The sequence below is a fragment of the Somniosus microcephalus genome, chromosome 30 (assembly GCF_052327205.1).
Source record: "Somniosus microcephalus isolate GS21.2 chromosome 30, FLI_Smic_1.0, whole genome shotgun sequence".
Taxonomy (NCBI): Eukaryota; Metazoa; Chordata; class Chondrichthyes; order Squaliformes; family Somniosidae; genus Somniosus; species Somniosus microcephalus.
In genome coordinates, this window is record NC_141016.1 from 10,671,979 (window position 1) to 10,689,022 (window position 17,044).

At 50.6% G+C, this 17,044-nt stretch overlaps 1 protein-coding gene across 2 annotated transcripts in view; it reads left to right on the forward strand.

Moving 5' to 3' along the window:
* The window catches only part of LOC147097912 (netrin receptor UNC5D-like), a 743,147-nt gene that overhangs the window by 694,119 nt on the left and 31,984 nt on the right, over window positions 1-17,044 (forward strand). For both annotated transcript variants that reach the window (XM_085970980.1, XM_085970983.1), the window contains exon 14: window positions 10,104-10,253. In XM_085970980.1, coding sequence (XP_085827106.1) covers window positions 10,104-10,253 — 150 coding nt within the window. The remainder of the gene's footprint in view (window positions 1-10,103; window positions 10,254-17,044) is intronic.

Genomic DNA, 17,044 nt, shown 5'->3' on the forward strand with positions numbered 1-17,044 from the left:
TTGAATGTTTAAATGTCTTAATCCAAATGTACACTCTCGGGAGCCGCAAGCCTACATTTCGTTGTACTGCACTAACAATGACAATAAAAGTTGATTTGATTTGATTTGATAATATCGCCCATCTCCGCCCCTGCCTCAGCCCATCTGCTGCTGAAACCCTCATCCATGGTTTTGTTACCTCCAGACTCAACTATTCCAACGTTCTCGTGGCCGGCCTCCCATCTTTCACCCTCCATAAATTTGAGCTCATCCCAAATTATGCTGCCCCGTGTCCCAACTCGCACCAAGTCCCATTCACCCATCACCCCTGTGCTCGCTGACCAGTCCACCAAAGCCCCAATTTTAAAAGTCACATCCTTGTGTTCAAATCCCTCCATGGCCTCCTCGTCCCTTCCCTATCTCTGTAACCTCCTCCAGCCCCACAACTCTCCGAGAACTCTGCATTTCGCCAACCCTGACCTCTTGAGCATCCCCGGTTTTAATCGCTCCACCATTGGTGGCCGTGCCTTCAGCTGCCTGGGCCCTAAGCTCTGGAATTCCCTCCCTAAACCTCTCCACCTCTCCAGCTCTTTATCCTCCTTTAAGCCTCCCCTTAAAACCTATCTGTTGGAACAAGTCGCCCCTCATAATATCTCCTTCTATGGCTCGGTGGCAATTCCTGTCTGACTATGCTCCTGTGAAGCGCCTTGGGACGTTTTCCTATGTTAAAGGCGCTATATGAATGCAAGTCATTGTTCCGCTCTTTCTAAAATGGTGGGTTTATAAAGCAGTATCGTGGAGGCAAGAATTCAGACAGCAGGACCTTTGAGCTGACTGGAAATTCTACCCTGATCCACTGCTTGCTGTCAGCGCTGGAGAAATTATCATTGGCTACAGTAATTGGACATAAGTTACGGCAAAATTAATTCTTAAGATAAGTCTAATAAAAGGAGTTCTCCTGTCATGTAAGCAAGTATGACTGATTTATCACAAACCACTTTGCAAATCAGCAGGTTCTGCCACGCGAGCCTGATCAAACTTTATTGTCAGATGAAAAGCGATAAAAGAACTCTGGGGTGTCGGGGATCATAGCCGGAGAATAAATCGTGGGCAAAATTCAGCACTTATTTATATTAGGAGAGCCAGACCCCGATTTTAAACTACTAACACAAAAAGAAAATACTGCAGATGCTGGAAATGTGAAATAAAAACAGAAAATGCTGGAGATACTCGACAGGTCAGGCAGCATCTGTGAAGAGAGAAACAGAGTTAACGTTTCAGGTCGATGAGCTTTCATCAGAACTGGAAAAAAGCTGGAGATGGAACAGATTTTTAAGCAAGCTGGCAGCTGTCTTTCATTCTGCCAGCGCAATTCACACTTCATCTAGAGCCATCCTTTGTTTCTTAGCCTGTTCCATTACCATCTCCTTTTGCCTTGAATATCTCTTAACCTCTTCCGCCTTCTATCCTATCACAGACCTTCCCTTTTGTTCTTTCATCCCCTCCCCCCTTTCCCAGCCCCCACACTTGCTTAAAAATCTGTTCCATTTCCTGCTTTTTACCAGTTCTGACGAAAGGTCATCGACCTGAAACGTTAACTCTGTTTCTCTCTTCACAGATGCTGCCTGACCTGCTAAATGTCTCCAGCATTTTCTGTTTTTATTTCCGATTTTAATCTAACCCAGCCTGGCGGGGACCTGACGGGTTCGAGTCTCATGCCAATTTTACACCCCGCTCGTTTTTACGCTCCAGTGAAGCCGTGCGGGTTTGGTTGAACTGGGAGGGGTGGGGGGAGCTGTAGTGTCCCTCTGGCTGATTGTGGTTAGGAGTTTTAACACAGCCTACTGCTGTCAGCTGTGGCTCAGTGGGTAGCACTCGCTCATCTCTGAGTCAGAAGGCTGTTCGTTCAAGTCCCACTCCAGAGACTCGAGCACAAAGTCCAGCCCTACACTCCAGTGCAGTACTGAGCGAGTGCTGCACTGTCGGAGGTGCCGTCTTTTGGATGAGACGTTAAACCGAGGCCCCGTCTGCTCTCTCAGGTGGGCGTAAAAGATCCCATGGCACTTGATGTAAAAAGACTACTGATCACTTGGTTTGAGTATAAAACAAGGCTTTAATCAACTGTTTCACAACCATGAGTTCTAGTTACATCACTAGTTCCTGATTACAAAAACGTCCGGAGCAAGCTGGGCCCACGCCCGAGTATTTATACTCCTTGGACGGTGCCCCCAGCTGGCCGCCCAGTGTTATTTCATGAGTCATTTCTTCATGAATGATAAGCTTCATGACAGCACTATTTCGAAGAAGAGCAGGGGAGTTCTCCCCGGTGTCCTGGCCAATAGTTATCCATCAATTAACATCACTAAAACAGATTATCCAGTTATTATCACATTGCTGTTTGTGGGAACTTGCTGTTCGCAAATTGGCTGCTGTGTTTCCTCCATTACAACAGTGACTACACTTCAAAAAGTACTTCATTGGCTGTGATGTGCTATGGGACGTCCTGAGGTCGTGAAATGAGCCATATAAATGCAAGTTTTGCTTTCATATTGCAGGAGCACGAGCTGCTTCCTCACTCTTTTCACGTAGAGACCCAAATAGAGTCAGAGTAAAATTCAGGGACTGGCTTCTCACAGTTTCTGAGCTCCAAGGAAGAAAGACTTGCATTTCTGTAGCACCTTCCACGACCACCGGACGTCCCAAAGCGCTTTACAGCCAATGAGGTACTTTTTGAAGTGTAGTCACTGTTGTAATGTGGGAAACGTGGCTGACAATTTACGCACAGCAAGCTCCCACAAACAGCAATGTGATAATGACCAGATAATCTGCTTTAGTGATGTTGATTGAGGGATAAATATTGGCCAGGACACCAGGGAGAACTCCCCTGCTCTTTTTCGAAATAGTGCCACGGGATCTTTTACGTCCACCTGAGAGCCTCTGATTAACGTCTCATCCAAAAGGCAGCACCTCCGACAGTGCAGCACTCCCTCAGTCCACATTTTTTATTTGGACGTCCTTGGTAACATCAAGGATTGCAGCTTACTGAGGGATAATGGGGCATCTCTCACTGGCTTCAACCTTGCAATGTGACCTTTCCTTTTTTGTATGGACAATCCCTTTTCCTTTTTGCTGGAGAAAGTTGTCCAAGGGAGATTGGCACTAACGGACGATGTGTTCTGGAGTACAGTTTCAACAAGTCCCTCTGTCTTCTTGCCCCATGCTCCTGGTGCTATTGAAGCTGCATTTATATAGCGTCTTTTCCCATCCTCAGGACACTCCTACTCGCTTTGCAGCCAATGCAGTACTTTTCAAGTAACGTAGGGAAGCGCAGCAGACAATTTGCGCACAGCAAACTCGTCCAAACAACAATGATATAAATTGAACTGATCGTGGGTAGTAGGTAGTATTGGTTGAGGGATAAATATTGGCCAGGACATCTTCTTTGGAATAGTGCCATGGGATCTTTTATGAGAGGGTACAGGAAACTTTGTGATATCCAGCACCGACGGGACCGAGCTGTTGCCGCCCCATCAAAACTGCCGGACAAACCAGCGCTAATGTTGAAACATACGGAGTCGTATCTGGCAACAAACCCTGTCAACAGCTTCTAAACAGTTGGCCGTACCTTGCAAGCGTCTCTGTAGCTTAGCAACAGCTTCAGCGAGACCTTGCAGAGCCTGACTGGTGAAAAAAAAGCAACGAAAAGAAAAAAAAACGAACGAAACGGCTCCTGATTTTTGCCGGTGGATCGAGCATTCCGGACTGTTAACCTCCGGATAAACCAAAGTTTCCTGTAAATGGGACCTCGGTTTAAAGCCCCACCCAAAAGATTCTCCTTAGAGCAGAGAAGTTACAGAGGAGGTTTAATAAAGGTGTTCAAAATTATGATGGGCTATGATAGAGTAAATAAGGAGAAACTGTTTCCAGTGGTGGAGGGTCGGTAACCAGAGGACACAGATTTATAATAATTGGCAAAGGAACCTGAGTTGAGATAAGGAAATTCCATTTTTCTTCTCTCTCTCACATGGCAGCTGTCTTTCATTCTGCCATCGCCATTTACACTTCATCTAGAGCCATCCTTTGTTTCTTAACTTGTTCCATTACCATCTTTGCCTCGCACCATCATCCCTTTTGTCATTTAATCTCTCCCGCCTCCCACCCTATCACAGACCTTCCCTTTTGTTCTTTCCTCCCCCTCCCCCCTCTCCCTGCCCCTGCACTTGCTTAAAAACCTGTTCCATCGCCAGCTTTTTCCAGTTCTGACGAAGGGTCATCGACCTGAAACGTTAACTCTGTCTCTCTCTCCACAGATGCTGCCTGACCTGCTGAGTATTTCCAGCATTTTCTGTTTTTATTTGAGATAAGGAGAATTATTTTTACGCAGTAATCTGCCGTGACTGCCTGAAAGGGCGGTGGATGCAGATTCAATAATAACTTTTAAAAGGGAATTGGATATATACTTGAAAAGGAAAAAATTGCAGAGCTATGGGGCAAGAGCAGGGGGAAGTGGGACTAATTGGAGAGCTCTTTCAAAGGCCTCGCTCTCTTAGGCAGTCCCTCGGAACCGAGGATGACTTGCTTCCACACTAAAAATGAGTTCTCAGGTGACTGATGAGTCCAATGCGGGACCTACAGTCTCTGTCACAGGTGGGGCAGACGGTGGTTGAAGGGGCGGGTGGGTGGGGTGCTTGGGTTGACGTGCGCTCCTTGCGCTGCCTGCGCTTGGCTTCCGCTTGCTCCCGGCAAAGAGACTCGAGGTGTTCGGCGCCTTCCCGGATGCTTCTCCTCCACTTTGTGCGGTCTTGGGCCAGGGATTCCCAGGTGTCAGTGGGAATGTTACACTTTTTCAAGGAGGCTTTGAGGGTGTCCTTGAAGCGTTTCCTCTGCCCACCGGGGGCTCTCTTGCCGTGCCGGAGCTCCGAGTAGAGCGCTTGTTTCGGGAGTCTCGTATCGGGCATGCGGACAATGTGACCCGTCCATCGGAGCTGATCGAGCGTGGTCAGAGCTTCGATGCTGGGGATGTTGGCCTGAGTGAGAACACTGACGTTGGTGCGCCTATCCTGCCAAAGGCCTCCTGCTCTGCTTGTATGTTGCTATGATCCTGGGTGGCACTTCCGACAGCGCAGAACTCCCTCGAGTGCTGCACTGAATTTGTCAGCCTGGATAATGTGGCCAAAGGCTCTGGAGCCGGGGGCTCGAACCCACAACCTTCTGAATCAGGAGGTGAGAGGGTGCTACCCACACTGATCGAGGCTGACACCTACTGGCAGTCAACAACCACAGCCTGAACAGCAGAAAGGGAATGTGCGGTTGTTTTTACTTTTGTTCATGGGGCGGAGTGGATGTTGCTCGTGAATTTTGTGTCACTGATCTCGGGGTTTTTCACGCTAAAGCCCTCACTATCGACGATGGTCATTTTTTTCCCCTTCTTTATAGTCGTTTTGAAGTTGTGGCTTACAGCTTTGTTTCTGGCAATTTCATCTTCCTTAATATCTGGTGACGTTAGGATTGCCAACCCTTCAGGATTGCCCTGGAGTATATTGGAATTAAAGTCACTGCTGCGAGTTGAGGGAAAAATCCGAGGGAAAGTAAAAAATTGTGGGTTTATTTTTCATTTTCTTTGAACACTTTTGTTCATTAGTTATGAAAACATGGGGGAGAAAAGGCTGTTTGACTGACCGCCAAGCATCATCCAATATGACATCATCAGATAATGAAGAGTCTGTTTGCTTTCCGATTGCCGTGGGACACCACGAGGACGGACATGTTGGGTGACCAATGGGGACGGGGCGTTTGGAGGCCGGAGGTCATGTGATGACACCTCCAGGATTATGCCCAACCAGAGTTGGCAACCCTAGGTGAAGTGGCGGCCCAGCACTTTGGATTTTTGTTGCCGATTCTGCCCCCTGGAGCGGAGGTGGTGTTGAAATCCAGCTCCCTTGACGAGCCCTAGTCCTATGGGAGTAGCAGCAATACCTCATTTTTTTCGCAGTGCGGCTCCAAAGTCAGACCTTCTGTCAGTGGCAATGCTGTGACTTAAATGGGGCATAAAACGTGAGGGATATTACACAGAATTACATAGAATATACAGCACAGAAACAGGCCATTCGGCCCGAACTAGTCTGTGCTAGTGTTTATACTCCACACGAGTCTCCTCCCATTCCATCTGCCTCATCTCAGCCTCTCAGCATATCTTTCTACAGGAAACTTTGTGATATCCGGCACCGACGGGACCGAGCTGTTGCCGTCCCATCAAAACTACCGGACAAACCAGCGCTAATGTTGAAACATACGGAAGCTTTTGAGCTCCGTATCTAGCAACAAACCTTGTTGCTTAGCAACAGCTTCTAAACAGTCGGCTGTAGCTTGCAAGCATCTCTAGCTCAGCAACAGCTTTAGCTAGACCTTGCAGAGCCTGACTAGTGAAAAAAAAGCAACAAAAAGAAAAAAAACTTACTGAACCGACTCCTGCATTTTGCCGGTGGATCGAGCATTCCGGACAGTTGGGGCTAAAAATTCAGTGGCCTGCGCCACCAGTTTGCGCCCAAAGAGGGCTTTTGCGCCACTGTGCAAACCTACCGCCATATTTAGCGGGGCGCTAATGGCGGCGTTAGCCAGTAGCGCTGCGCCGCCACCGATGACGTCATCGGTGTGCGCAGCGCCCCGCTATCGCCCCGCTGGCCATATTTGGTTGCTGCCGCCTCCCCCGCGCCGGCCGCAAACAGCGACCGGTACACGGGCCTACCTGTGCCGGTAGTGGGGCGAGTTAAGGTGGAGGTGCGGCCGGCCGCTTTTTCGGCGGCCGCCTGCCCGCACCTCCTTCCCCGGCCTCCTACACCCACCCCCCCCCCCCCCCGCGGCATTGCCGGCTGTTTCCAGAGAGCCCGGCACTTCTCCTTGGTGCCGGGCTCATTTGCCGGCACTCGTGAGCGGGGATCGCGCTGTTGCAGGCACCTCCCCCTTAAGAATGAGAGGAAGGCCTGCAGTACCGCAGCCTGCCGTGCCGCAGCGGGTGGCGCTGCGGCACTTTACACACCGATATTCAGTTTCAGCGCCCCAAGCGGGGCGCCGAAACCCTTGTTTAGCGGCCGGCTTCCACATGGGGCGCTGAAACTGAATTTCCCGCTGGCGCAAGTGGCTCCGCGCGCAGCGGTAATTCCGGTGCCCAGCCGAGCTGGGCACCCCTAACTGAATTTCTAGGCCATGACCTCCGGATAAACCAAAGTTTCCTGTATTCCCTTTTCTCTCATGTACTCGTCTAGTTTCCTCTTGATAGCATCTAAGCTATTTGTCTCAACCACTTCCTCTGGTAGCGAGTTCCACATTCTAACCACTCTCAGAGTAAAGACATTTCTCCTTATTTCCCAATGGGATTTATTAGTGACTATTTTGTATTTACGGCTCCAAGTTTTGGATTCTCCCACAAGTGGAAACATCCTCTCCATATCTACCCTGTCCAACCCTTTCAGAATTTTAAAGACCTCTATCTGTTCTCCTCTCTAAGTCGTCTCTTTTCTAAAGAAAGAAGGACTTGCATTTATATAGCGCCTTTCACGACCACCAGACGTCTCAAAGCGTTTTACAGCCAATTAAGTACTTTTTGAAGTGTAGTCACTGTTGTAATGTGGGAAATGCAGCAGCCAATTTGCGCACAGCAAGCTCCCACAAACAGCAACGTGATAGTGACCAGATATTCTGTTTTTTTTTTGTTATGTTGATTGAGGGATAAATATTGTCCAGGACACCGGGGATAACTCTGCTTCGAAATAGTGGCCATGAGATCTTTTACATCCACCTGAGAGAGCTGACGGGGCCTCGGTTTAACGTCACATCCGAAAGACGGCACCTCCGACAGTGCGGCACTCCCTCAGCACTGCACTGGAGTGTCAGCCTAGCTTTGTGTGCTCAAGTCTCTGGAGTGGGAACTTAAACTCACAACCTTCTGACTCAGAGGCGAGGGTGCTACCCACTGAGCCACAGCTGACAAGGAAGTAAAAAGCTCCAACCTGTTCAATCTTTCCCAATAGCTGTAATCTCTCAGTTCTGGTCCCATCCCTGTAAATCCTTTTTGCATTTTCCCCAATGCTTCTGTGTCCTTTTTTTGGATTTGTATCTAACTGAGCAAATTAACTGGGAGTAAACTCAAGCCTCATTTCATTTCTAACTCCACAGGTCGCCATCTAACTGGATGTGCAAACTGCGGGGGGGGGGTCGTCTATACTGAAAGTTAAATTAAGGACATACAATACACAATGAAAAACTGTAAAACTGTAAACTGTCAACTGAGGTCAGGCGGCAGAATTGTGTGCTTTCGTGCTTCGACTTTGAATCTAAGCCATCGATTCCACCCCCCCCCCATGCCCTTCGTGTATTGTATTCTCAAGTTGTGCAGACGCTGCTCAGTTGAACTTCCAACATCTGCCAGATTTTTTTGGAGGACAAAGCCTGGCGCAGAATGTTGCATCGCTGCGCTCGGACCCAGCCACCTCCTGTCTGTCATAAACCAAGCTCAGCTTCCACGGGAGACTAAATGCCCTTTCTACCATTTGTGTTGTACGTGCCTTCAATCCCGTGCCTTTGCCTTGCTGCACCGCGTGCATGAGGCCAATATTTGGGGACTGTCGGTTATCCAACCATTTCCATGATCCAGAGCGGAGTGGAGGAGTGGGTGCCCCTTGCATTACTGCTGTCAATGAAAGGTCCACTGTATTTCATAATCGTCCACACCCCCAACATTGTAGTCACTCGGCTACAGCAGAGAGGGTGGATATATAGCAGAGAGGGTGGATATATAGCAGAGCGGGTGTTTATTTAGCAGAGCGGGTGTTTATATAGCAGAGCGGGTGTTTATATAGCAGAGCGGGTGGATATATAGCAGAGCGGGTGTTTATTTAGCAGAGCGGGTGTTTATATAGCAGAGAGGCTGTTTATATAGCAGAGAGAGTGGATATATAGCAGAGCGGGTGGATATATAGCAGGGTGGGTGTTTATATAGCAGAGCGGGTGGATATATAGCAGAGCGGTTGCTTATATAGCAGAGCGGGTGTTTATACAGCAGAGAGGGTGTTTATATAGCAGAGCGGATGTTTATATAGCAGAGAGGGTGTTTATATAGCAGAACAGGTGTTTATATAGCAGAGCAGGTGGTTATATAGCAGAGAGGGTGTTTATATAGCAGGGTGGGTGTTTATATAGCAGAGTGGGTGTTTAAATAGCAGAGCGTGTGTTTATATAGCAGAGCTGGTGTTTATATAACAGAGAGGGTGGATATATAGCAGAGAGGGTGGATATATAGCAGAGCGGGTGTTTATATAGCAGAGCGGGTGGATATAAAGCAGAGCGGGTGTTTATATAGCAGAGTGGGTGTTTATATAGCAGAGCGGGTGGATATATGATATCTATCAGAGCGGGTAGATATATAGCAGAGCGGGTGATTATATAGCAGAGCGGGTGGTTATATGGCAGAGAGGGTGGTTATATGGCAAAGTGGGTTAATATATAGCAGATAATGACCAGATACAGTAATCTGTTTTAATGATATTGGTTGAGGGATAAATATTGGCCAGGACACCGGGGATAACTCCCTTGCTCTTCTTTGAAATAATGCCATGATCTTTTACGTCCACCTGAGAGAGCAGACGGGGCCTCGGTTTAACAAATCAGCCGAAAGACGGCACCTCCGACTCCCTCAGCACTGCTGGAGTGCCAGCCTAGATTTATGTGCTCAAGTCCCTGGGGTAGGACTTGAACCCACAACCTTCTGACTCAGAGGCAAGTGTGCTACCAACTGAGCCACAGCTGACACCATTGAAGAATAGCAGAAAGCTCTCATTCTGGCCCAGACAACATTCCTCCCTCAACTATTAACATTGCTGTGTATGTGTCATGACAGCAGTCCAAAGTAATTCCACATCCATGAAGTACTTTGGGATGTTCCTGGCGGACATGATCAGGCCCTAAATAAATGCAAGCCTTTCTAATTTAAAATGAGCAATTGTCCTGAGTTACTGACACTTCGGATACTCGTCCTCTTGTTCAGTGGCACAACAGAAAGCTCTCCTGCCGAGTGAGGAAACTGTGTTCTCCAATAGCAGTTATTAACCTCTGTGCTCTTTCAATACCAGGAGGTGATGATCGAGGAGCGAAGCCAGGGGGGACATTTACTGGACGAGCCCAGGACTTTACACTTCAAAGCAAACTCGTACGGCCTTCAAGTCTCCATGCTTGATGTACCCCAATTCTTGTGGCGGATCAAACCACTGACCGTATTTCAGGTACTTGCCATTGTCTGCGAGCTACTTACAGCGTGCGTGCATACCCAGAGGTTACAGCGGACGGATGCTTACACGTAAAAAAATTAGTTAACGCGCCCAATTTTGGTGTTGGGTGTTAATCGGGCGGATGGAGGGTGCGTGGCAACCCAGAGGAGTAAACCGGGGAGGGTGGGCGATCGATTTTGGTCCTGGGTTCTCCTTAATATGTGGTCAGCAAGCTGCCAGCGCAAGAGCACGCTCCCCAGTAGACAGCTCGGTGAGCTGGAGGTGGCCGAACGTGAAGGTCCTGTAACAGCACCTTAAAGGGAAGGCGTGTAAGCATTAGGAAGGTAAAGCAGCAGCACTTCAGCGCACACGTGCAGAATGGTGGCACTGTGGTTATGTTACTGGACTAGCAATCCAAAGGACCTGGACTAATAAATCTTGAGTATACGAGTTCAAATCTCGCCATGGTGCATTTGAGATATTTGAATTCACTGGAAATAAAATTCAGTACAGGAAACTTTCTGATATCCGGCACTGACGGGACTGAGCTGGTGCCGTAACATCAAAAGTGCCGGACATACCAGAGTTAATGTGTAAACATACGGAACTGAGAAGCTCCGTGTGAATTAACAAACCAGCCAGCTGCAGCTGCAAGCGTCTGTAGCTGAAGCTGTTGCTATAGCTACAGACCTTGCAGTGCTTGACTGGGAAAAAAAAAGCAACGAGAACTAAAAAAAACATAGAGAAAACGGCTCCTGATTTTTGCCGTTAGATCAAGTATTCCGGACATATAACCTCCGGATAAACCAAAGTTTCCTGTACTAGGAATAGTGCGTGATGTAAGAAAACTACTAGGCACTTGGTCTAAGCGTTAAACAAAGCTTTAATCAACTGTTTTACAACATGGAGGTCTAGTTGTGCCCTTCACTAGTTCCTGTTAAGAATGTCCTGCGCAAGCTGGGCCCGTGCCTGAGTATTTATACTCTCCTTGGACAGCGCCACCCGCAGGCCGCTCAGTATTATTTCATAAGTCTTTCTTTCATGAATGACTGATTCATGTCAGTGAGTTTGATGGACTTTCTAAATATTTCAGAGACCATTCATTCTTACATCCACAATGGTTAAAGTTGGCTAATTTCCTACTTTAAGGTGTTGCAATGGAATGCAAACTCAAAATAGTAATTAACTAACGCAAAACGCTTTGTGAGCTGGGTGATGTCAAAGTTTAAAGTTTATTTGCAACTAACGGAGGATAAAGATGACTGGGATCTTGCTTTTTCTAAACTAACCGGAAACAAAAACAAAACTGTCATAAAAACAAAAAACTGCTGGAAAAACTCAGCAGGTCAGGCGGCATCTGTGGAGAGAGAAACAGAGTTAACGTTTCAGGTCGATGACCTTTCGTCAGAACCGGAAAAAGCTGGAGATGGAGCAGGTTTTTAAGCAAGTGCAGGGGCAGGGAGAGGGGGGAGGGGAGGAAAGAACAAAAGGGAGGGTCTGTGATAGGATGGAAGGCAGGAGAGATTAAGAGACAAAAGGGATGATGGTGCGAGGCAAAAGGAGATGGTAATGGGACAAGTTAAGAAACGAAAGATGAGTCTAGATGAGGTGTAAATGGCAATGGCAGAATCATCAACAGCTGTCATGTGTAAAAAAAAATAGGGGCCGAGGTTATGGTCTGAAATTGTTGAACTCAATGTCGAGTCCAGAAGGCTGTAAAGTGCCTAATCGAAAGACGAGGTGCTGTTCCTTGAGCTTACGTTGAGCTTCATTGGAACAGGGTAAGAGGCCGAGGGCGGAGAGGTCAGAGTGGGAGTGGAGCGGAGAATTAAAGTGACAGGTGACCGGAAGCTCGGGGTCACCCTTACAGACTGAACGGAGATGTTCCGCCAAGCGGTCACCCAATCTGCGTTTGGTCTCCCCAATGTAGAGAAGACCGCACCGTGAGCAGCGATTGCAGTATACGTACTAGATTGCAAGAAGTACAAGTAAACCGCTTGTAAAACTGTCACCCTTTCTGTTTACATAGAAAGAACAAAATAAGTAACTTGTATTTATTTATCACCTTCCTTGACCTTTAAGGCCACTGAAGTACTTTTGCAGTGTAATCAAACTGTTGTAACGTAAGAAATCAGCGAGGACTAAACTTCAAAAGTACTTAATTGAAAAGTGCTTTGGGATGTCCTAAGGCCGTGAAAGGCGCTGTATAAATACAAGACTTTCTTTCAAACACGCAAGCCAATTTGTGCACAGCAATGGAATAAATAACTGGATCATTTATTTTGACACCGGGGAGAACTCCGCTGCTCTTACTCCAAATAGTGGCCGTAGGATCTTTTACGTCCACCTGAGAGAGCAGACGGTTTAACGTCTCATCTGAAAGACGGCGCCTCCGACAGGGCAGCACTCCCTCAGCACTGCACTGGAGCCTCAGCCTAGATTTATGTGCTCAAGTCCCTGGAGTGGGACAGTGAACCCACAACCTTCTGACTCAGAGGCGAGAGAGAGAGTGCTACCCTCTGAGCCATGGCTGATATTAATATTTCATGTTAATCCATTTATTTTTATGTCCGTTTCAATATCGGGAAATGTAATTACATATAAAATTGATTAAGTAGTTTTGGTGCGTACACGCGTTTTGTAAGCTACTAATGTATATTTAAAAATTATGTAAAAGTTACTTTATTTGAATATCCCAGATCACACATTTTAAAACTACCAACAGCCATAATTATTCATTTTTGTTCTTGCTCTGTGATTGTCGATAATTTTCTTTTAAATTACTGCTGTAACTGTGGCAACAGCCAATGCCTATTGGCTAACACTTATTTATAAGGACAGGTATGAAGGTTTTATTAATGAATGCCGATTTGGCAGTACAGCATGTGTGAATCAACTTATACAGTGCATATAATTATCTACATTTCTTTTTTACCTCCTTATCCCCACACACGCATCCCACACACACACCCCACACACACACCCCACACACACACCCCACACACACACACCACACACACACCCCACACACCCCCCACACACACACCCCACACACACACCCCACACACACATCCCACACACACACCCCACACACACACCCCACACACACACCCCACACACACCCCACACACACACCCCACACACACACCCCACACACACACCCCACACACACCCCACACACACACCCCACACACACACCCCACACACACACCCCACACACACACCCCACACACATCCCACACACACCCCACACACACCCCACACACACACCCCACACACACCCCACACACACACACCCCACACACACACACCCCACACACACCCCACACACACCCCACACACACCCCACACACACACCCCACACACACACACCCCACACACACCCCACACACACACCCCACACACACCCCACACACACACCCCACACACACCCCACACACACACCCCACACACACACCCCACACACACCCCACACACACCCCACACACACACCCCACACACACACCCCACACACACCCCACACACACACCCCACACACACACCCCACACACACACCCCACACACACCCCACACACACACCCCACACACACACCCCACACACACCCCACACACACACACCCCACACACACACCCCACACACACCCCACACACACACACCCCACACACACACCCCACACACACACCCCACACACACCCCACACACACACCCCACACACACACCCCACACACACCCCACACACACACCCCACACACACCCCCCACACACACCCCACACACACACCCCACACACACACCCCACACACACCCCACACACACACCCCACACACACACCCCACACACACCCCACAAACACACCCCCCACACACACCCCACACACACACACCCCACACACACCCCACACACACACCCCACACACACCCCACACACACCCCACACACACACCCCACACACACACCCCACACACACACCCCACACACACCCCACACACACCCCACACACACACCCCACACACACCCCACACACACACCCCACACACACCCCCCACACACACCCCACACACACACCCCACACACACACCCACACACACACCCCACACACACACCCCACACACACCCCACACACACCCCACACACACCCCACACACACCCCACACACACCCCACACACACACCCACACACACCCCACACACACACCCCACACACACACCCCACACACACCCCACACACACCCCACACACACACCCCACACACACACCCCACACACACCCCACACACACACCCCACACACACCCCCCACACACACACCCCACACACACACCCCACACACACACCCCACACACACACCCCACACACACCCCACACACACACCCCACACACACACCCCACACACACACCCCACACACACCCCACACACACACACCCCACACACACCCCACACACACACACCCCACACACACCCCACACACACACCCCACACACACACCCCACACACACACCCCACACACACACCCCACACACACACCCCACACACACACCCCACACACACACCCCACACACACCCCACACACACACCCCACACACACCCCACACACACCCCACACACACCCACACACACACCCCCACACACACACCACACACACACCCCACACACACCCCACACACACACCCCACACACACCCCACACACACCCCACACACACACACCCCCACACACACACACCCCACACACACACCCCACACACACACCCCACACACCCCACACACACACACCCCACACACACCCCACACACACACCCCACACACACCCCACACACACACCCCACACACACCCCACACACACACACCCCACACACACACACCCCACACACACACCCCACACACACACCCCACACACCCCACACACACACCCCACACACACACACCCCACACACACCCCACACACACACCCCACACACACACACCCCACACACACCCCACACACACACCCCACACACACCCCACACACACCCCACACACACACACCCCACACACACACACCCCACACACACACCCCACACACACCCCACACACACCCCACACACACACCCCACACACACACCCCACACACACACCCCACACACACCCCACACACACACCCCACACACACACACCCCACACACACACACCCCACACACACACCCCACACACACCCCACACACACACCCCACACACACCCCACACACACACCCCACACACACCCCACACACACCCCACACACACACCACACACACACACACCCCACACACACCCCACACACACACCCCACACACACCCCACACACACCCCACACACACACCCCACACACACACCCCACACACACCCCACACACACACCCCACACACACCCCACACACACACCCCACACACACACCCCACACACACCCCACACACACACACCCCACACACACACACCCCACACACACACCCCACACACACCCCCACACACACCCCACACACACACCCCACACACACCCCACACACACCCCACACACACCCCACACACACACCCCCACACACACCCCACACACACCCCACACACACACCCACACACACCCCACACACACACCCACACACACCCCACACACACCCCACACACACACACCCCACACACACCCCACACACACACACCCCACACACACACCCCACACACACCCCACACACACACCCCACACACACACCCCACACACACACCCCACACACACCCCACACACACCCCACACACACACCCCACACACACACCCCACACACACCCCCCACACACACCCCACACACACCCCACACACACCCCACACACACACACCCCCACACACACACCCACACACACACCCCACACACACACACCACACACACACCCCACACACACCCCACACACACACCCACACACACACCCCACACACACACCCCACACACACACCCCACACACACACCCCACACACACACCCCACACACACACCCCACACACACACCCCACACACACACCCCCACACACACACCCCACACACACACCACACACACACCCCACACACACACACCACACACACACCCCACACACACCCCACACACACACCCCACACACACCCCACACACCACACCACACCCCACACACACACCCCACACACACACCCCCACACACACACCCCACACACACACCCCACACACACCCCACACACACACCCCCCACACACACCCCACACACACACCCCACACACACACCCCACACACACACCCCACACACACCCCACACACACACCCCACACACACACCCCACACACACCCCCCCACACACACACCCCACACACACCCCACACACACACCCCCACACACACACCCCCCACACACACCCCACACACACCCCCCCCACACACACACCCCACACACACCCCACACACACACACCCCACACACACCCCACACACACACCCCACACACACCCCACACACACACCCCACACACACCCCACACACACACCCCACACACACACCCCACACACACACCCCACACACACACCCCACACACACACCCCACACACACACCCCACACACACACCCCACACACACACCCCACACACACACCACACACCCACACCACACACCACACACACACCCCACACACACACCCCACACACACACCCCACACACACACCCCACACACACCCCCACACACACACCCCACACACACCCCCACACACACACCCCCACACACACACCCCACACACACACCCCACACACACACCCCACACACACACACCCCACACACACCCCACACACACAC